Source organism: Camellia sinensis, chromosome 3 (assembly GCF_055761805.1).
Source record: "Camellia sinensis isolate YWXY chromosome 3, ASM5576180v1, whole genome shotgun sequence".
NCBI lineage: Eukaryota > Viridiplantae > Streptophyta > Magnoliopsida > Ericales > Theaceae > Camellia > Camellia sinensis.
In genome coordinates, this window is record NC_138963.1 from 89,113,368 (window position 1) to 89,136,459 (window position 23,092).

General features: G+C 38.1%; 1 protein-coding gene across 1 annotated transcript; it reads right to left on the reverse strand.

The window, feature by feature from the left end:
- Positions 1 to 11,144: 11,144 nt before the first annotated feature.
- On the reverse strand, positions 11,145 to 14,340 carry LOC114265740 (caffeoyl-CoA O-methyltransferase). Its single transcript, XM_028206560.2, has 5 exons — positions 13,975 to 14,340; positions 13,798 to 13,877; positions 13,157 to 13,301; positions 12,824 to 12,955; positions 11,145 to 11,683 (listed from the first exon to the last, which is right to left on the reverse strand). The coding sequence occupies exons 1-5, from the start codon at positions 14,059 to 14,061 to the stop codon at positions 11,390 to 11,392; spliced, it is 738 nt and encodes a 245-aa protein (XP_028062361.2). The 5' UTR covers positions 14,062 to 14,340; the 3' UTR covers positions 11,145 to 11,389.
- Between the last annotated feature and the right edge of the window lie 8,752 nt (positions 14,341 to 23,092).

The following is a 23,092-nucleotide window of genomic DNA, read 5'->3' on the forward strand; positions in this document are numbered from 1 at the left end:
CCTTCTAAGCCATCACATCCACATATCATCTTGCCATCAAATTTCCTACCGATCTTGGTGTCGGAACTGTCAAAGGAGAACAAACCGTGGCCAGGGAGTGTTATGTCGCCTCACTCAAAGACGTCAAGCGAAAAGAGGCCATGATCATCGAAGGGCTTGACGTCCGAGACGAGGACGAGCTAGTCAGAGGTGAACCCGTAGAGGAACTTGTTGAAGTTAACATTGATCCCACCAACCCAATCAAAACCACCAAAATTGGTAGCCAATTACCTTCCCAAGCCAAGGCTGACCTTACTGCTCTCCTGACCGAGCACAGAGATGTATTCGCCTGGACCCATTCTGACATGCCAGGCATCGACCCCTCCTTCATAACCCACCGCCTCAGCATCAAACCCCACTTTCGACCCCACTGCCAGAAGCAACGCATTTTCCATCCGGAGCGCAACACTCTTATAGTCGCAGAAGTTGACAAGCTCCTCGAGGCCCAATTCATCAAAAATGTGGACTACCCTAGGTGGTTGTCCAACGTGGTCCTCGTCTGCAAACACAATGGCAAATGACGGCTCTGTGTCGACTACTCTGACCTGAACCGAGCTTGTCCCAAAGACAGCTACCCCCTTCCCCGCATAGATCTGCTGGTCGATGCCACGGCCGATCATCAAATGCTCAGCTTCATGGATGCCTTCTCTGGGTACAACCAAATCCTGATGCACACATCTGATCGGGAGCACACATCATTTATTATCGACCGAGGTACCTACCACTATTGTGTAATGTCGTTCGGATTGAAGAATGCTGGGGCCACTTATCAGCGGCTGGTTAATGCCGTTTTCCATCACCAAATAGGTCGGAATATGGAAGTCTACGTCGATGACATGCTAGTCAAAAGCAAATACTCCTCCGATCACCTCACTGATTTACGCGAGACCTTCGCCACCTTGCGCAAGTACCAGATGAAGCTCAACCTAGAGAAGTGCGCCTTCGGCGTAGGGTCTGGCAAATTTTTGGGCTTTATGGTCAGTCAGCGCGGCATCGAAGCTAACCCTGAGAAGATCAAGGCCTTGGTTGAGATGCAGTTGCCTAGGACGGTCAAAGAGGTTTAAAGACTCACCGGCCGAGTGGCGGCCCTCAACCGCTTCATTTCCCGTGCAACAGATAAGTGCTTGCCCTTCTTCAAAGTTCTTCGGCAGACTTTTGAATGGACAGCTGAATCCGAAGAGGCCTTCCAACAGTTAAAGCAATGCATGGCCAACCCTCCCCTTCTCTCCCAAGCAATCACGGTCGAACCTCTCTTCCTCTACTTAGCAGTATCGGGAACCGCAGTCAGTGCAGCTCTCCTCAGAAAAGATGGTTCAATCCAACGGTCGGTCTATTACATCAGTCGGGCTCTCAAGGGCGCGGAGCAGAACTACCCCTTGCTAGAAAAACTGTCCCTGGCCTTGGTCATTGCCTCCAGACGACTCCGCCCATACTTTTAAGCCCACTCCATAGTGGTCCTCACCGACTAGCCCCTGAAAAAGGTCATGCAGCAACCAGAACTCTCAGGTAGACTTATGCAGTGGTCCGTAGAACTCAGCCAGTTCGACATCTCCTACCGCCCTCGGACAGCAATCAAGGGGTAGACTGTAGCTGACTTCATCATGGAATTCACCAAGCCGATCCCGACCACTACACCTCCGCCCCCACCAACTCCAACAAAGCCAGAAGATCCTCATTCTTGGACTCTCAATGTCGACGGTTCGTCTCGAAGAGAAGGAAGTGGTGCCGGCCTCATCCTCGCCTTCCCTCCCCTGAGGGCGGCTACTTCAAATGTGCCCTCCGTTTCTTGTTTGAAGCAAGCAACAATGAAGCCGAGTATGAGGCATTGATAGCAGGACTCCACCTTGCCAAGGACATAGGGGTCAGCCACCTCCGAGTATTCAGCGACTCCCAGCTCGTCGTCGGTCAGATGACGGGGGATTTTGATGCCAAGGAAGACATGATGCGAGCTTACAGGGACATGGCACTCCCCCTTGCTCGCCTCCTCAATACCTTCCACATCAGGCACATTCCTCGGGCGGAAAACTCCAAAGCAGATGAGATGGCTCAGTTGGCCTCTGCTAACCATCCTACTCTCAGCCATGATGTCCGCGTCGAATATCTACACCACCTGGCCATTTCACCTGACCTGCAAGCTGTACAATACATCCAAAACGAACCCATCCCTTGGGCATCCGACATTCTACTATTCTTGACCACAGGAGCACTCCCAAATGACCAACAGCAGGCTGCCAAAGCCTGATCCCGAGCGTCCAATTACATCATTGTCGACGGTATATTGTACAAGCGCGGTTTCTCCCGGCCATATCTACGATGCCTCAATCCAGCTCAAGCAACTTATGTAATGTAGGAGATCCATGAGGGAATTTGTGGTAATCATTCAGGTGGCAGGTCCCTTGCCCAGAAGATACTCCGTACTGGGTATTTTTGGCCAACTCTTAATCAGGATGCGACCGACTTCATGCTCAAATGCGATAAATGTCAACGCTTCGCCAACATCCCCCATGCTCCTCCTACGGAGTTAATCACACTCTGCAGCCCTTATCCGTTTGCCAAGTGGGGGATCGACTTGGTTGGTCCATTTCCCACCGGTCGAGGCCAGACCAAGTTCGCAATTGTCGCCATTGATTACTTCACCAAGTGGGTCGAGGCTGAACCCCTTGCCACAATCACCGAGCGGAACACCACCAGGTTTATCTGGCAATTGATCATTTGCCGATTTGGCATCCCTCAAGCCATCATCTCTGACAATGGCAAATAATTCGATAACGCGAAGTACAGAAAATTTTGTGCAGATCTCCAGATTCAACCATGCTTCTCTTCCCCCGGTGTAACAACCCTCATACTGTTTACCGACTTATGACTGATTGATTACCGATAACCATCGATTACCGTTAAACCGAATTGATTATGACTGATAATTGAACTGATTAAAGTACTGAACTGACTGACTGAAATTGAAAACCGAATTGATTGAGTATATGTTAGTTAAACTGCATTCTATCTGTTTGACTGTATGATTATCTGTTCATGCTTATATGTTTAAACTGTAAATGGAAGGCCTTATCGGCGGCCGAATCCAAAATTAATTGATGTTTAATGATCAACATAATTTATGTGATTTTATAGTATAATTATCTGAAAACTGATTAGGCATGATTAAATTAGATTAAAATAAGCTAATTAAAGAGTTTGGTTTATTTACCATATTGCCACCCTTAGTGGCACACTACCTAGTGATGCTAGAGCCTTGCATCCTTGACTCAAAACATTTCCATCAGTCATTTCTCCTGAGCTTAGCCGACCATGAGAGGAGAGTTAGAGAGAGAGAGAATTGTTCTTGTTGATTTGGCTTGAATTGCTTGGAATTGAAGTGTAGATTGCTATATTGAACCTCTAGACTTGCATTCGAGGAACCTAGGTATGAATTTCATCTTTTGACTTGTGTTTAAGTTGATTCATGCATGATTCATGCTTCATTGTAGAACTAAGTCTTGTTTTGGTTCATTGTTGTTGAATTGGAGCTTGATTGTTGCATGCATGTACATATATTGGAGTTTTGAGGTTGTAGTTCATAATTCCTCACATGCATGTTCATAATTTTGTAATGGTCCATGTTTTCAACTTGTTTTTGGATCAATTGGCTCCCTAGAGCATCAAATTGAAGCTTTAAAATGATTTAAAGATCATGCATGTCATGTTTGAGGATTGTCCTTGGAAAATGGTTTGAAATTGGGCTTGAATAAAACACCTTTGGGCTTTGATTTCTCAAATTGAGTTTTGAATCATGTTTAACTATGAGTTTACATGTGTTTTCTGGAAATTTAGCCCAAGAGGTCGAGTTTTGATGCTTTTGAACTTGGTTTTGGAGCTTGGAGGTGCAATCTGGGTTTTCCAAATTTCGCACTTCCGCTCGAGCGGGGGAAGTGCCGCTCGAGCGTGGAATCCGAGCATCCAGCATCTCTCTGCACTGTTTTACAGTCCGCTCGAGCGGAGGATTGGGCGCTCGAGCGGAGTCTTGTCTCAAGCTCGAGCGGGCGTCGAGCGGAGATTTCACCCATCCAGTACTTTTACAGTACGCTCGAGCGGGGAAGTTTACGCTCGAGCGTGTACCTTTGTTGCATGACCGCTCGAGCGGGGAAACGTGCGCTCGAGCGGAACTCTGTTTTTCTAAAAATGCTTTTAAGTGTATTTTTGCATCCTCATCCCATCCTAGGCATTTTTAGGCCTAGTTTAAGACATTTAGATGAGGATATCGTTGTAGAACACACCAAGGCAAATTAGGGATTAAGTTATGATATTTCCCAACTGTGTAGCTTAGTGTGTGTTCAACCTGTGAACTGTGTAGGGTTGGCAACTGGGGAGATACGCTCTAGCATACTGTAGCCCAGAACTCTGTGAGTAACAATTGTGTAAAGATATGTTCAACTGATATCTTTTGAATACTGAACTGAACTGTTTGCTGAACTGGTATTACTGAATGAATGTATGTCCTTTATTTCTGAACTGTACTGTGGCATCCTTAGTACTTACCGTTTACTGTTACTGTTACTGTTACAGAGATCTCTGTCGATTCCCTCGTGGAGCCACTACTGTTTACTGACTGATGGCCATCATTACTGTTCGGTCTTTTAAGACCTACTGTCACTGTTGTGCTAATGGATGTACCACATATGACTGTTTACTGTACTGAACAACTGAAATACTGATTGAATTGAACTGTTTTCATTACTGTAAGGACATTCATTCTGCTCATATATATATATGTAGGTGTACAGGCACCAGACCGCGGCTAGGAGCGTCAGGGTTACTCCAGTTTTGTCAAGCCAGCCTTTGTGCCTCACTGCGAGGTTCCGAGCCTATCTATTAAGGCTTAGGGGTCTTTTACAATTCCCCCTCCTGTACTGTTTTACTGTTCTGTATAGACTGAATGTTTACCGTACTGTTATCAAGGGATTAGGTCCCCGTACTGTGTGACTGTAAATTTTGTATAGACTGTACTGTTTGTGTATGTATGAATGCATGAAAAATCTTTTTGGCATACAGACTGTCACAGCTCAATGGACACTATTTACTTACTGTATTGGCTTCTGCCAGGCCCTGTACTCTGTTTTACTGTATTACTGTTAAGCAGGCCTTCGGTAATCTCGGATTACTGGCCGGTTACGGTGCTAAACCCATAGGGCCGGGTTTGGGTCGTGACAGAGTGGTATCAGAACGATACTTACCACAAGTTATACCGCACACACGTGTCCAAATGAGCTATAGGGTGTCCTAGAAAAGTTATTAGGGCATCTCATGAGCATGATAAGTGTGTGGTTATGTTATGACTGAATACATGCTAATGTGGTAAACTGTTAAACAAATGACTGCTTATGTTTAAAACTGTTATAACTGCTTATAGTGAAATGGACAATGCAAATGAACCTGAATCCTCGTCTACCGAGGCAAAAATGGAAAGAATGGAAAGAATGATAGAACTGATAACTGCTAGACTGGAACAACAACAGAACCAACAGCCTCCTCCTCCTCCGGTTCAACTGGAACCTAATGTTAATGTGAATGATGGGGATATTATTGCTCTCACCCATAAATTCAGCAAGATGAAACCGCCATCCTTTCAGGGAGGCCTCGAACCGTTAAAGGCTGAAGCTTGGGTGCTTGAAACAGAAAAATTATTTGAAGTGTTTCCGTGCTCGGAAGCGAATAAGGTATTGCTAGCTACCTTCACCCTACAAGAAGAAGCTAGAAGGTGGTGGATGTTGATCCGCGATACAAATACTGTTATGACTTGGGCTCAGTTCAAGGAGTCCTTCTTTGAAAAGTATTTCCCTCAGTGTGTCAGGGATAGAAAAGTGACTGAATTTGAACAGCTGAAACATGGCACAATGTCCGTTGCAGAATATGAAACCAAATTTACTGAACTTGCCCGTTATGCACCGCACATGGTGGATACTGAATATAAGAAGGCCAGAAAATTTGAAGGTGGCCTTAATGTGGCAATACTTGACCGGATAAATGTATACAAAATAAACAAAATAACATTTGTATACAAATTCATTACAATTAAACTATTCATTCATCCATTCATTCACTCATACATTTACAATGTGTACACAAGTTCATTACAAAAACAAAAACAAAAACAAAAAAAAAAAAAAAACACAAACACAAACACAAACACAGAGCATGCCCAGCTTTTCTTCTTCTTGGTTATTCCTCCTCGCTGGACGCCAGCTCTTCTTCTTCAATGCCCTCGTCCAGGGGGGTCTGGGCCACATCATCTTCACCTATCGTTACACTACTCAGGTCCAAGTGTGGGAACAGCTCTTCAGCTCTGCGCTTGAACATCTTCCAACCGCTGTCCCAAAACTCGGCCATTTCGTGCTTGTAGAAGTCTGATTGCTGGAAGCTTTCAATCACCTCTGCCTCTGTCCTACCTCCAGCAGTCTTCCTTGATGGGCCCACCCCCCCAGACTCTTGCCCAGCCAGACTCCTGGCGACAGCGGCGTCTACCACCATCTGAAATTCGGGGGACCCTTTATATTGCTCCACTGCTGCGACGCACAGATCAGGGTAGGCCGCCCTCTCAGACGCCGCCTTCGCCCTCTCTTCGTCCAGCTCTCTTTGCAGGGCCCCCTTTTCAACAGCCACCGTCGCCCTCTCCTCTTCCACCCCCTTCTTCAGACTCTCCAGCTCCGCCATCGCCTTCGCCTTCGCCTTCTCTGTTTCCCACTCCCTCAGAAGCCTCCTCTTCTCCTCCTCTGCTCTGGCGAGCTCCTCCCCCAACTCCTTCAATAGATCTCCAATTCTGGAATCTGCTTCATCCTTTTGCCTAACCAGCTCTTCATTGTTGCTCATGGCCTCTTCATGCCACTCGACCGCAACGGCGCAGGCCCTTTCAGACTCTTCCAACTTTTTCTGTTCGCCAGCCAGTTAGAACTCGAGCGACACGACCTTAAGGCGTGCGTCCTCCAGCTCCAACTTGACTGCCGGCAGATCAGTATGGGCAGTCTTCCAGTCGGCACTGTCCTTCTTCAATTTGGCCAACTGGGCCTTGGCCTCTTCAGCCTTTAACTTGGCAGCCCCTGCCTTCCTAAGAAGGGCCCCTGCCAAGGTAGTTACCTCCATTTGGGCGGAGCATAACCCCCTCAGCAGGTCAGCCTCATTATATCCTGATGCCGCGTGCAGAGCTGTCTCCTCCACAATCTTCACCAAGCGGTCTGCCCCCGCCCTGGCTGGGCCTTCTTCTCTCTCCAATCTTCCAGCTACCGCGCGCGCATGATAGATTGCCGTACCCAGGCGAACCCCTCCTTCTTGGGGGGCAAGCCCCTTCTGGACCTGCTCCCTTCCGCTCGGCGCCGCCTCAGTCAGCCCAGCCTCTACTTGCACTGTTGGAGCAATCTCCACAACCTCCACTGTTGGGATGACCTCCACCACCTCTGGGGCATCCTTGGCCACAGGGACCTCCACCTGAGTTGGGGCCACCTTAGCCCTCTTGGCCCCAGACTCATCTGCGGCTTCCTCTGGGGCACTCCTCTTCTTCTTCTTCTTCTTTTTCAGAGCCTTCCCCTCATTTCTGGCCTGTTCTTTTACAGGGTCTACGGGGAGCGGCCGCGGCTCAAAACTACTCAAGTCTTTTTCCCCCAACGGCCTTGGGCGCGGTCGGATCCTCTCCCGCGCGATCGGTTGAGGCGGTCGTTCTCCTCGCGCTTCCTTCAACTTCGTGGCCTTGGCCAGAACGGCCTGATCCTCTACCTCTTGAGCTTTTCTTCTCGCCTCCAATTCTGCTCGGTCGAGGTCCCCACCCTTCGGCTGTGGTCCCAGCCCCGCCTCAAACAATGCGGACGGTTGAACAAGCTCGTCCCATCTGGCCTTCTCTCTCTCTTTCCACTCCACTCCTTCACCCTCTTCACCCTCTCTTCCACCATTGCCCCCAGTCTCGACTCCATCGACCTAGTTGACACCTTCCAGATGGTGCGCACCCCCACTCCCCCATTAGCAGACACGTAGAACCACCGTGGCTGCCACCCCTTGATCGATGTCGGCAGCCCCGCCACCAATCCCCTCTCCATCACCGCCTGTAGGGTGACCCAAGTTTCTTGCTGCCCCGACGCCTTGTAACACGAAAAGAACTCGTCTACCGTCATGGCCTCCCCTCCATTCGCCTTGGGCCACGCACTCGCACAGGCCAGCAGAATCTTCCATGCATTGGGCATCAATTGCCCCGGCGCCACCTCCAGGCGATTCAGCACGTCAACCACCACTTGGGGCAATGGCAACCTCAGCCCACCTTTTAGCGCCTCCTCGTACAGGGAAAACTCCCCTGGCCTAGCAGTAGACGGCCTTTCCCTTGATGTTGGCAGCAATAACTCCACCTCCGCCGGAATCTGGTATCGTTCCCTGATAACCTCCAAATCCGCCGCCGTGAGTATAGATTTGTCCGCCTTAGTGTGCCACTGATCTGGCTCTACCTGGCTTAGTGGCTTTGGAGCCAATATCAGGGCTAACGCCTGCGATTCTCCCACTGGTTCCCCCACCCCCGCCCTCACCATTCATGTCTCCGTCCTATATCGCGCTGCTAACTCCTCCGCATCATCGTCTCCCAACGGGTCCACCCTCACGTTGACTACTTCTTCTTGTGCCATTTCTAGGGTTTGCTTACAAATCACTTCTGACGCAGGAGCAAGGAAGTTGAGAAAATGCTACACAGGTGTGTCGTACGCAATGAAGGAATTAACACTTGGATATTTTGAGTTTTTGTAAAACGGTAGGTTAGGCGCATTATACCAAAAACCCACGGTTTACCCGTATTCCATGGATCCACATTAATTTTCGCCCGTTTCAAAACCTTTCAAATCAACCGCCAAAACCGCCTTTTCAAAACCTCCCTCATGACCTATCGTTTCATTTCTGCTCCAACGCTTCACTTCCTCCACGATATTGCCACGTGTATGGCCACGATGCACTGTCTCCTCCCCTTACCTTGTCATTTCCATTTCAAATCATCACATGGCCCCATCCTACCCCCTCTCTTTTTGAGCACCACGTCGTCCTGGTCGGCACGCCTCTCTGTCAACCCCTCCCGCTCGGCCACCCTCGTGGTCGGCACGCCTCTCGGTCGACCCCTCCTGCTTGGCCACCCTCGCGATCGGCACGCCTCTCGGTCGACCCCTCCCGCTCGGCCACCCTCGCGGTCGGCACGCCTCTCGGCCGACCCCTCCCGCTCGGCCACCCTCGCGGTCGGCACGCCTCTCGGCCGACCCCTCCCGCTCGGCCACCCTCGCGGTCGGCACGCCTCTCGGTCGACCCCTCCCGCTCGGCCACCCTCGCGGTCGGCACGCCTCACGGTCGACCCCTCCCGCTCGGCCACCCTCGCGGTCGGCACGCCTCACGGTCGACCCCTCCCGCTCGGCCACCCTCACGGTCAGCTTCTCCCGTTCAGTCCCTTTTGCGGTCGGCACGGCTTCCAGTAGGCCTCTCCACTCGGTTCACACTTCTCTTCCTTATTACTATTCCCTTCGTTGGGCTAAAGCTGCACTCGGAAATGAGGGACTACTGACATGGATAGGCCCACAAGGCATACGGCCCACAGCAAACCACCCCAAACCCATCACTTGGGACCAATAGCATAACCCGGTTGGCAAAGCCCAGGACAGCTGGAGGCCATCTAGGCATGGGGGGCCAATGGCATTCGGGCACATGGCAGGTGGAACACAGGCCACATCAGCAGACAAAGATTTGCAGAGTTATTACCACAACACATCACCATTAATGCAGCCCATCACAGCATTTATTACGACAACACCTCCCCAACGGAACAGGGCCCCCTCACCCTGAACAAGGTAAGCTACGGCACAGGCTTTCGGCGGAAGGGGGGCACGTCACAAGGGACAATGAAATGATTACCAAAGGATATAAGCAAGAGTAGAAAGACACGAGGAAGGTTAAGCTTCTTATCTCTCTCTCTCTCTCTCTCTCTCTACATTTCCTTCTTCCACTGCTAATTCTCTCGTCGGAGGGTTCACTGGGGGACTGCCCCGTTCCCCTTTGGACTTGCTTGCAGGTCATTTGACGGAATCATCACCCTGAACCGGAACTTGAAGAGCCTGGACCAGCCCGACCCATCCACCCGGGACGGACAGCATTATCAAATATTATCATCGTGCCTTGTGACATCCTTTAAAGAGCCCTTCAACCCCTTGCAAGCCCCAACCACACTCCACCCACTTGTGGCCACCCCACCGATGATCATCACATTTTTCCATCATCCACCATCAACCACCACTTCTGGTAACTTACCAAACTTAATTCTCTATTTTCAAAATATTTTTGTTTACCAAATAAATTTCTCATTTTAATTTTTTACAAAATAAAACAAAAACTAACAATGTTAACAAATAATTTTGAAAGTTTTTTTTTTCTTTCTTTATTTTTGTTCAACTAGTGCCATATATTGAACTAACTAGGTCTAGTCTACTTGGCCACCATGTCTTCTTTAGAATTTAGTCCCAAGGAGGTCATGGATTCAATTTCTTTTAAGGGAGTTGAATTAAAAGAGTACAAGTATTTAAGTGCTTTGCCAAGTTTTCTTTCATAAATGTTAATCTAACAACTAACAATTAACATTTGCTGATAAAAAAAAAAAAAAAAAAAACTAGTGCCATATATTGATTAATTATGGCATGAATTAATCTCTTCCGTTGCTTAATACACAATAGATATCCTATGTATATGTGAAATTATCTTATTTACATAATAATAATAACAAATCCATATAATAGGTATAAAAAAAAATTAACTAATATCATTTTCATTTAGATAATATTGTTCTTACAGATTTTTTTTATACAATTTTATTTACTAGAATAATTTAGTAACATCATTTTTGTAAATATCATTTCACTGAAATGTTAAATCCAAATGAGTCATTGAGTCAAATTTGGCCTTAAAAATTTGCATATTTGGGCGTTAGGTACGGAGTTGTTGACTTGTTACCAACCAAGACTCCAACAAATGGAGTTGTCAAATCAGCCACAATATTCTTATTCTAAAAAAATATCTAGAATCTGAATTTGGTGATGAATGAAATCTGATTTCCCATATTTTCAATTATGAATTGATATTTATAAAAATATTGCATGAACAACATTACTAATATTTCAAAACCAATTAATAGACCACTTTGTATGTTGATTCGAGCAGCAAATCAAATCGGAAGCGTAGGTCGTGAACTCTTCCAATCATCCACCGTCCATTAGAAATACAAATACATATGACGTAACAAAAGATAATAAAAATAAAAGCAAAATATCATATTATTTGGTTTTTGTCCAGCAATGGGTTGGAATCAGCAGACACGCCGGCACAGGGTAATGCCATCGCCGACGGGAAGCATGCAGATCTCGATGCGGGGATCGGCGGCGAGTGCCTTGTTGAGCTCCAAGACGAAGTCTCTGTAGTACCTTACGTACTTCCTCATCGGAGCGTCCGGAGGCGCCACCACAGAGCCGTTCCAGAGGGTGTTATCGTAGCCGATCAGTCCCCCAACCTTCACCAGATCAATCAGCCTCTTGTGGTAGTTGATGTAGTTGTCCTTGTCAGCGTCCACGAAAATGAAATCAAACGACCCATGATGCTTTCCCTGTAAAATTCATCACATTTGAATTAGTCAATTACAGAAACAAACAAATGATTGATAAAAAATCAACATAATTTAAAAAATATATATATATATATATATCGGTAAGCCAAATTCACCCTAATGGGGTTGGTGTTATCAATCTTTTAACTTTTGTTTGGATTATTTGCACTAGTTGTTGTGTAAGAATTTTTGTTTAGATAATTCATATCATCCCTACCTAGTATTTTGATCTAATATTTTGATTCTTTTAGTAGTGTCATTTTGTTCCAAAGAGTAAAAGTCCAAAATGATAATTCATATCATCCCTACTTTAGTATTTTGATCTAAAATTTTGATTCATTTAGTAGTGTAGTGTCATATTGTTCCAAAAAGTAACTGATGCTTTGGCAACCCAGTAAAAAGTCAGCTTTTGGCTTTTTATCTATTTTGGATCACATCACCTCTCATATTTTTTACTCACAAAAAGACAAAATAGACTAAAAAATGCCAAAAAATCAACTTTTTACCAACTTTACAAAACACCACAGTCAAAAATATGGAATAAAGAAAGTGTTCCCATAACTCCAGATGGACTTAAATTGTGTTTGGATTATGGATTCAAACAATGGTTTATAGATTCAAGCTGTGTTTAGCCCACAGATTCAAAAAGAGGTTTGTGGACTTAAATTGTGTTTAGATCATGGATTCTAAGACTCTCTAAGATCAAAGATTACTCTTATTTTTTTTAGTTACAAGATAATCAAACTACTCTTCATCGGATTTGAATATACAACCTCACATTTTGAAGTTGTTAAATACCTGATTAAGTCAAGAACTACTTATCTCATTTTTGAAATGTCTCCTTCTATTAAGCCTGAATCTTTTATTTTCAAATTTATTTGAAATCCTGAGACATTAATGGGTTAATGATCATGATGATCAAATACGAAAAATATTTTGATCTTGTAACTCTTGATCATTTTGTATTCCATCCCTTTTCACAATACTCTATAGGATACAACTCGGAAACTGTTAATTTGGAGGATCACTTTTCTATCCAAACAAGAAATTTAGGATTAATCCAATTTCATGTCCTTGCCCCAAAACAAACATATCCATAGAGATTAGAGAGAAATTTTGATGGGTTTGATGAAAGCTTACATCTTCGATCATTTGATCGAGAGCAGGCAGAGCAGGGCCTTCTCTGAAGTCGATTTTGTGAGCGACGCCGGCCTTTTCAATTATCGGCAGACCGATTTCGAAGTTATCTCTGTTAATGTCCATTGCCAAAATCTACAACAATCAAATACACAAAATTTCCAAGTTAAATTGCTGATTCTACTTTTTACAACCACCCTCTCTGTTTGGTTAGCAAGAAAATGCAAAGAAAGAACAGGAAAAAAAAAAAGAAAAAAAAGAAGATTTGAACTCCTATTCATCAAATTTCTTAGCAGCAAAACTAGGGGATTGATAATGTTTGTTTGATTCTAGTACCTTCCCATCATCGGGGAGAGCAAGGGCGGTGGCTAGAAGAGAGTAACCAGTGTAAACACCGATTTCCATCGTGTTCTTGGCGTTGATAAGCTTCAAAAGCATGTTCAAGAACTGACCTTCGTCGGCAGAGGTAGTCATGATGTTCCTGTTTCACAAATTCAAAACATCAACACAAATTCGAAACAAATTCCAACTTGATCCTCGTACACATCACAATTTCAGAACCTGTTTGGTATATTTTTTTTATGTTTTCTGAAAAATTACTAAAAATTAGTTTGGTGAAAATAAAAACAGAGCTCACCCTGGATGTTGTTTTGAGTGTTTTTCAAAGAAATTAGAACCCAATTAGTCTGCAGATTTGTTTTTCTTATTTATTTTTTTTTTTACTTTTACAAATCAGATTCTGAAAACGAAAGCAAACATAACTCACCGTGGATGCTGATTTTAGTGTTTTTAAGAAAACAGAACCAAATTAGTTTCCAATTTCTTTTTAAGGAAACCAAACATAACTCACCACGGATTTTTAAAATCTATTTCTAGGAAAAAACTAGTTTGGTGAAAATAAATATAACTCACCATAAATGATGTTTAAACCTTTAAGTTTCAGAAAACAAATTCCTAGGAAGCCAAACAGAACTCACCATGGATGCTTTGCAGTGACCTCTCTGAGCTCCTTCATCGCCTCTGGCTCTCTTGGGTAAACACTGGTCTCAAGTATATACTGCAAAAACCAACAAAACCCAGATCAGAAAATTGAGAAAAACAACAAAACAAATCTGAAAACAGATGATATGAGATAGATCAGCCAATGGGGTCACCTGGTAGAGAGCATCGCTCTGTAAAAGACTCTTGTGGCCGACCTCTTGGTGCCTGAGATTCTGTTCTCCTTCTCCGTTTGTTGCCATTATTGCAGCGAATTAGTTCTGTGTTTTTTCCTCTTTGGTTTTGTTTCGCCGGAGTGTTTGATCGCCGGTGAGCAGAGAGAGCCTGAGTTTGGATGAAGAGGAAATCAGGGTATATATAGGAGGAGAGATCCGGTTCAAACCGGTCGTGTAGGCTTTACGAGATGGTTGGACCGCCCGCCAGCCGGTCGGGGGTTGGTGAGGACTGCGGTATTAGTTGGTTTAGGAATATTTTGTCGCTGGCCTATCATAAGTATTCCTATTTATTTATATTCCTGAATCACCTAACAGAAAATTTTATGTATCTTGTTTTTTTTTTTTTTCTTTTTTGTCAATCAAAACATACTTATGTTTGGTATAACTTTTTTTTGGTTAATTTAATCCTAAAAAAATAAAATAAAATAAAAAATTAATAAGATAAAATATTACATATAAATCACAATTATTTTAATTTTTTCATAAAAATTTAAAAAAATTAAAAATTTATCTCAAATAAAATTTTTTAATTTCAAATAAAAAGAAATTAAAAAACTAACTCACCGAAAACTTCAGCAACAACAACCAATTTCTACACTATGAAACCCTACTAATGAGGCATCCCCACCACCGCTTGTCCGGTGAAGATGGATTTTTTTTATTAAATTACTAGTCTATCACCCGTGCTATGCACGGGATAATTATAGATATTTATATTTTTTAAAAAGAGTAATGATTCATCCCCCCTTTCTCCCCACCCCCTTTGACCCTCTCTCTCTCTCATTGGTTACCTTTTCTTTTTCTTTTTCTTTTTTTTCCTGCTCCACCAATCACCCCCTGCCACGTGGCAAAGGGGGTGAGGGGGTGACTCCAAAAGGGGGTCCCAAGCATTATTCCCATAGTGTATAGGAGAAATTAAAAAGGGTAGTGCAGTAATTACACACGGATTGTATCTATAATTATTTGTATGAGGAGGTTTTCACCAAATTAATAAATGCATTCATGTGGAAAGACATGTGGATTGAAAAAAGTTAATAAATGCTGATCAATGAATTTTGACCAAATCAATAAATGCTGAGTTTTTTTTTTAAATAAAAAATATAGAAAATTCAGATTGGAATATTAAATCTCCCACAGGCCTTGGGGGTTAAAAACCCCATTTTGTTTAATATATAGTATAGATAGATTATTTAGAACCATTGAACAAACTACAATTATATTTTTCTTTTTGTGAGTTAATTTCAATCATATTAAAAAATCAAATTATAAACAAAAGAAGATAACTTCAATCATACAAATCACAATTTTTTTAATGCTATCTAATTACAATGACATTTTTCTCAAAAGAAAAAAAATAATTGAAAAAAATAACCATTAAAATAGTAAATAAAAAAGATTATTTAGAACCATTGAACAAACTACAATCACATTTTTCTTTTTGTGAGTGTTTATGTCTATCTAACTTCAATCATATTAACAAATAAAATTATAAACAAAAGGAGATAATTTCAATCATACAAATCACAATTTTTTTAATGCTATCTAATCATCACCAGTAATTAAAAAAATCAATCACAAATTAAGTCAATTGATGATTAAAAAACACAATAATTTATTTTTCAAAAAACATAGTGAGTTAAAAAGATCAATTACAATTTTTTTTAGGTCAAAATACAATCTAATTATCATCAATAATTGGTACATTATGTGACCCTAATGAGTACAATCCATTTTGTTTTTTAAAAAACACAGTGAGTTAAAAATCAAATAACAAATTAAGTGAATTGATAGTTAAAAAAACACAATAATTTTTTTTAAAAAAAACATAGTAAGTTAAAAAAATCAATTACAATTTTTTTTTTCAAAATGCAATTTAATCATTATCAATAATTGGTACTTTAAAAATCAAATCAGAAAAAAATCAAATCAAATCACAAATATTTTTATGCTATCTAACTACAATCATATTTTTTTTTCATAAATAATTGTAAAGAAAAACCATTAAAACAGTAAATAAAAGATTAAATCACATTAAAAAAAAGAACCATTGAACAAATTATAATCATATCACTTTTTTCTCATAATAAAATAAATAAATGAAAAAAAGAACCATTCACTAACTACAATCACATTAAAAAAAAAAAGAACCATTGAACTAACTACAATCACATTTTTTTTCTTTGTGAGTGTTTATGTTTATCTAACTTCAATCATATTAAAAATAAAATTAAAATAGTAAATAAAAAGATTAAATAACATTAAAAAAAAATCATTGAACTAACCACAGCAATCATATTAAAAAAAAAAGTCATTGAACAAACTACAATCACATCACATTACAATCACATTTTTTTTCTTTGTGAGTGTTTATGTTTAGGGTTTAGGGTTTAGTGTGTATTGAAGAAGTTAAAAGACTTGGAAGAATTTAATAAGTGCTAAGTTTTTTTTAAAAAAAAAAATCAAAAAAATTAAGAAATTAAGGTTCAGATATTTGAACTCCCACAAAACTTGTGGGTTAGAGATAGATATAAATAAATAGATAGATATAGATATAGATATTTATATTTGTTTTAAATTTTTTTTAATATACCAATTATTTGTTTCGGAAAAGGTACTGCAATAATCATGAGAGAAGTCAAAAAGTTTTATGAGTTGAGAGAAGTTAATAAATGCTAAGATTATTTTTTTTTTAAAAAAAACAAAAAATTAAAAAATTAGGATTGACATATTGGAGCTCCCACAGGGCTTGGGGGTTAGAAACCCCCTTTTGCTTAATATATAGTATAGATAGTATAGTATAGATATAGATATAATGTCATAAATAGAAAAAGGTGTTGCAATAATTATGAGAGAAGTCAAAAGGGATTGTGAGTTGAGAGAAGTTAATAAATGCTGAGGTTGGGTTGGGAGAAGTCAATAAATGCTGAGATTTTTTTTTTTAAATTAAAAAATTAAAAAATTAGGATTAGGAGATTAGAGCTCTCCCACAGGTCTTGGGGTTAAAAACCTCCTTTTGCTTAATATATAGTATAGATAAATACATTCTTTAAAATTTATTAAAAATATGAATGTAATTATGAAAATTACATAAATCTTATTGAAGATTCTAATTTCATAATAAATATTATATTTTATTAATAAATTATTAAGTTAATTAACAATTTTTAATAATATCAAAATTTTATTTTAATTAATAATTTAAATAATTTTATTATTATATAAGAGAGCAGTTAAATATTTTATTTGTTCAATTAATTTTTCTATTAGTTAAAATTTTTTGACAAGAAAATATTTATAATTTTTTATATCACATGTCACAATCCATATTTTAAGTAAATTTTAAAAAATATATTTTTTTTTCAATTTTAAATTTCTAAATTATAATTCAAATACGGGTTCTGTTATGGTGTGCAACCCCTTAAGGTTGCACACCATATGCAACCAACACAAAAAGTATAAGTGGAAGGTATAAACATAAAATAGGACAGCAAACAGAAAGGTGTAAATATAAAGTGTAAGTTACACACTTAAAAAAAGTCCTTCAAATACAGCTTAATGAAATCCATGTTTTACCCTCAACTATTTAAATAAAAAGCAGGGGAGAATACAATTTGGTTAGAAGCAAAAATTGGAAAACGATTTGGAATCAGAGTTTGTCAGGAGAATTGGCATGTAAGATTGGAATGATTAGTGACAAATTTATAGGTTTTGACAAAATTGTACAAATTTCTTTTTTAGCTTCAATTGACAATTAAAAGAAAAAAAAATTATTGAAAGACAATTAAAAAAATTGAATTAATTTTGAAAAACTTTACAAAGACGAAAATAGTACTTCTTTTGGGAGTTGGATTATTTTGGAAACACAAGAGGTGTGGCACTATAGTAAGATTTTGGGATATAAGTTCTGATGTTCTAATTTTCACTTTTATTGGGGTTAGCTATTCAGGCGATAATACATATAGTTGATAAAACGAACCTTTCAAACCTAGGCTAACCATACCCACTGTCAAGAATGTGAGTTCGAATCCCTGCATGTGTGCAAGTTCATGACTTACTGCTATATGGTTGAGTGACCCTGCTATGTAATAACCACCTAAGGATGACTTTTAAAAAAATATAAATAAGTCTTTTTTTTTTAGATAAAATTCTTCTTATAAGGCTAAAGTTATCGAACCTAATGAAGATAATATATACGCACGTGGAGAAATAAAATAAAATATACATCTTAATATAAAAAATATGATAATATTATTTTTTTTGTCGATACAACTAATGAATTACGAATGAAAGTAAAGTAAGTGTCGCATGAAGTAAAAAGTTAAGAAAATTCAATATAGTTATACCTTTTGTGATTCATTTTGTAATTATTTTTGTATACATAAAAAATTTGTTTGGGATCACCTAACATTTAACAATAATGTTAAAAACACAAAAATACATGGATGGAGAAGATTTAATAAAATTTGTTGCGAGTTCACTTCTTAAAAATTAAATTTATGTATTTGTTCTCTGTGTTTGATTTTATATTTAGTTGTTATATTCTTAAGCTTATTATCTTTTTAAAATTAATCATTTATAATCCATTAAATTAGTAAAAGTAAATTTGGAGGTTCCCTTTTTTTTTTTTTTTTATACCTTTTCTAGGTGTATATTTATAAAGAGATGCAAATCATGACACCAGTTACTAAAGTTAATACAATCTTGCTGCAAACCCCCAGTGAGGTGGCGAGCCCCACTGGCTGAAACTAAAAAAAAAAAAAAAAAGATAAAATAATTTTTTTTTATCCAATCACGGCGCGCCATCTCACTGGGGGTCGACCCCCAGTGGGGGTCCGAAGCATTTTTCAAGTTAATATTGATATATGTGTAAAATGGGTATTAAAATATATTTAAAAAATTGATTAGTGAACATTAATTAGCAGGATATTTAGGTTTCGAAATCCATTTTTGATAATTTAATTGATTATAATTATTGGTTTATAAAAATTAATGTAGTTTGCACCAATGAAAAAAAGGATTCTTGTAATTTAGCTTTTTAATGACGTCAACATGGAGTTTTATGACGTCATAATGCTTGGTTTTAATGGTCGAACCATGGATAGGATTTGGATCATATGGTGTAGGTTTTTTTTTTGGCCCTTTTGGGTTAGTACTTGACTATCATATTATTATAATATGTTGGTATCTCTGGCTTGGTTTGGGAAGTGGGTTGACTTTTTGGTTTTTTGGCTTTTTTGGTTATTTTAGCCTGGGCTAAAAAGCTTGGTTTGGGAAGGGCTTTTTGGCTTTTTGGTTTTTTTGATTTTTTTGTGAGAGAAGAATGTAATGATTATGGGTTGGATGTGATGTTTTGTTTATTATGACTAAAATAGCCTATTTTATTTTTTGTGACTAAAATAGCCAAAAAAATCTGAAAACTAACTTGCCAAACAGAGGCTCTGTCAATGATTGAATGTGGGGGTGGGACCACCAAAATGTAAAATGCCGAGTTTGGGCCAAACGCGGTTGGTTGGTGAAAGGTTGGTGAGTGGCAACTTCGATCCACAAAATGCAAAAGAGTTGGTGGCCATCTCCTCATGATTTATTATTCTTTTCTTTTTAAACTCAAAATTGCTTTTCGTTAAAGTTGTCTTATGAGTTTAAATTTTAAGTTGGATTTTAAGTATGAATTTAAGTAGGAATTTAAATATATATATATATATATATATATATATAAATTGAACAAAATATAGGATTGTTTTAGAAAGTAGATTAAGGTCAAGTTTGGCAACATCAAAATAATTCATCTTTTTATCTTTTTATCTTTTTTCTATCACATCACCTCTCTACTTTTCTGCACATCTTTTCGTAAAAAGACAAAAAGTGCACTTATTTAGGTCATCCCAAACAACCCCTAAAAGTTAATTTTTTAATTTTTTTTAAAACAACGTAGAAATAAAAATAGAGATATGATGTGAGTTAAAAGAGGTTAAAAATAAAAAGTTGACTTTTAATCTCTTCGCAAAAGAGGCCATAGTTATATTTCACACATCATTTTTATTTCATTTTTAAAATTTCTAACTTTAAAGGAGGAACAATCGGACATTTAAATAAAAATTATAAAATGAGACAAGTTATAGAATGTGTCACTTTTTTTTCATTCTAAAAAAATCACTTAAACTTTCTGAGAGATAAAATTTTCCATGCGTTAGAATTTAGAAATACAAAGTAGATAATATGTATGATCATCATATTTTATTCTGCTTTATTGACCAATTTACATTTTAGAATTCAAGTCAAATTGTAATTGATTTCTCAAACATCGTTTCAAAAACTGAGAGACTTAAATGAAAGAGTTAAATTGTGATTTTCATAAAGTATATTAGTGGTAAGTATTAAATTAGATGATAAATAGGCTCATAATGATGCTATTTTGGTATCTACTAAAATAGAATAATGTTATATTTATCAATTAATATATTAATTATTATACTAATAGATAATGTGATATAATTTTAGAGGTTTTAGATATTTGTAATTTGTATAATAGGTAAGATCAGTAATAATGACATAATACTAATTGGTACACTAATGTATATATTAATTAGTACATGTAGCACCACTGACTAAAATAAGCTTGAGTGGCATTCACAAAAATTAAAAAAATAAAATAAATAATAGCACTTGTAAATGTCACAAAAGATCTCAAAACTATCATGGGGTAGTGGCACTTAGAAGTATCACTAGTATCTATCGTGGCATGAGTATCAATGGCACTTGTTTAAAACGTCGCAAGATTAAAAAAATGTCATTGCAAGAATAGTTTTGTGGCACTTTCAAATGTCACTTTCAAATGTCACTAAACTAAGAATTTATTGTAGTGTAAATCATATTTTTAATAAATAGGATTAATTCCAGTAATTAATAGAGTTATAGTGCAAGGGAAAACCAATTCCAAGGAAAATTATTATGTTCTTGAAGTATCATGTGACACTATTTACGTGGTACTTCTAATTAATGAAAAATTATGACACATAACAAGTAAAGCATTCTGGCTAACTACTTAGCAAAGATGAGTAAATATATCTCTCTTATAATTTTTTTTTGACTCTATGATTGGTTTAGTCCATCACGTACATAATGTCACATGTTTCAGGATTACTAAATAATTATCTTAATTTTAGTAAAAAGTGTTATCATAAAACCATTTAAATTTTTTTTTAAAAAAAATTTCTTCTCATTTTATTATTTTCAATTTTACTCATTGTTAAACAATAATTAGATTTTTTGAAATCCAAATTTAAGGTATAGTATCCAAAACTGTTTTGTACATTGTATTGTCCTTCCCTCGGAGAATATTTAAAAAATTATTAGATTTATTTATTTTGATGATTTATGTAATTATGTTTTAATTTATTTGAAAAAGAAAAAAAGAATCAAAATTTATTTTGATGATTTATTTGAAAAAGAAAAATAGAATCAAAATTTATTTTGTCTTATTATTTCTCACCTAAACCTTTATCCTAAATGTTGTTAGAATATATTTAATATTTGATTAAATCAGGAATTCAAACAACTCAAAACAAAGGCTCAAACAGCGCAGCATAGCAGCAGGCCAAAAGGTTCAAAAGGTTCAAGTGGAAGATATTCAAATTTGTAATGCTGGGGTGGAAGATATTCAAATTAGTAATGATGGAGTACAACGGCTATAAACGATTATAAATTCAAATGAATACAACGGCTATAAGTTTCATTATGTATACCAAAGCCTCTAATGTAAACAAGTGACAAAAAATCAAAAAATATTCTTTGATCTACAATCAATCTCATCTATTATCTGAGAAATTTCCTGAGAAGTGTTTTTCAATTTTTGTTTACATCCTCTTTCAGAAATTATACACTGAGACGTATAGCTTTAAGCCTATCTTTTCTGTGTAAGGTTTACAGAAAAAACAGAGCTTCATTTTGTATATCCATCTGGGAGAGATATTTATTATAAGCTTTCTTGGAAAGCCAAAATATCATTGCATCTTGTAAAAGTGTTACAAAACACTGTATTCTGGAAATCTTGAGAGTGATTGTGAATCACTTAAGATTTGCAAGGGTTTGGGCTTGTGAAGTCTGTGTAAAATCTATGGAGGATTGCTCCATGTTTATGAGGTTGCTAGCATCCCTGTGAAGTTAGAAGATAGTGGAAAATCTCAAGTGAAGCTTGAGGAGTGGATGTAGGCTTGGTTAAAACCAAACTATTATAAATATGTTTGTCTCATCTTCCCTAATCTCTTTACTTTCCTACTACTGCTATAACTATCTAATATTCATGTGTTAATCATTTGATTTACCTTGTATGTTAGTTATACTTCATTGTTATTTTGCTTGATCATTTACTGCTAAGTTCATTATTGTGCTTGTTAATAATTTGTTGTACTAGTAGTTAATTTTATTCGGGTATTATTAATTTTAATTTGTAAAAAATTAATTCATCCCCCTCTTAAGTTGTTTTTTGGGTAACAGAAACTAACCAATCATTTTGGTGCAGTTATGCTAAACTTTCAATTAAAGAGAAGTAAAACGGCAAATTTTACAATATACCTCTTGTTTTCTTATTTTTCTTTTAGTATATCATATGTTTGGTTATGATTTTTTTTTATTTTTTGTTATGAGTTAAGTAGTGTGTAATTATGACTCATTGTATTGTGAGGTCCAGGATTATTTTTTCTTTTGTTATGACCATCGTGATGTAATTTCTGACCTTTGTTCTAATCCATTGCAGCCGTTATTTTGTTTAGGATTAAAGCGGTCTTTTATTATATTTTAAATTTTATTTATTTATGATTTATTGTGGTATTTTTAATTATAACTAAAAATGACTTAATTATAAGAACAAAATTATATTAAGATTACAAAAAATTATAGGGGGAATTACAACTTAGTGTAATTTTTCAAAAAATAGTTACAGATAATGATAAATTTTGTACATACTTTTTTTTTGTGCGTGCGTATGTGTGTAAATTACACTGACCTCTGTTGAGATTTAAAAAAATCACAATAAGTTTCATAAATTTGGCATAATTACTTT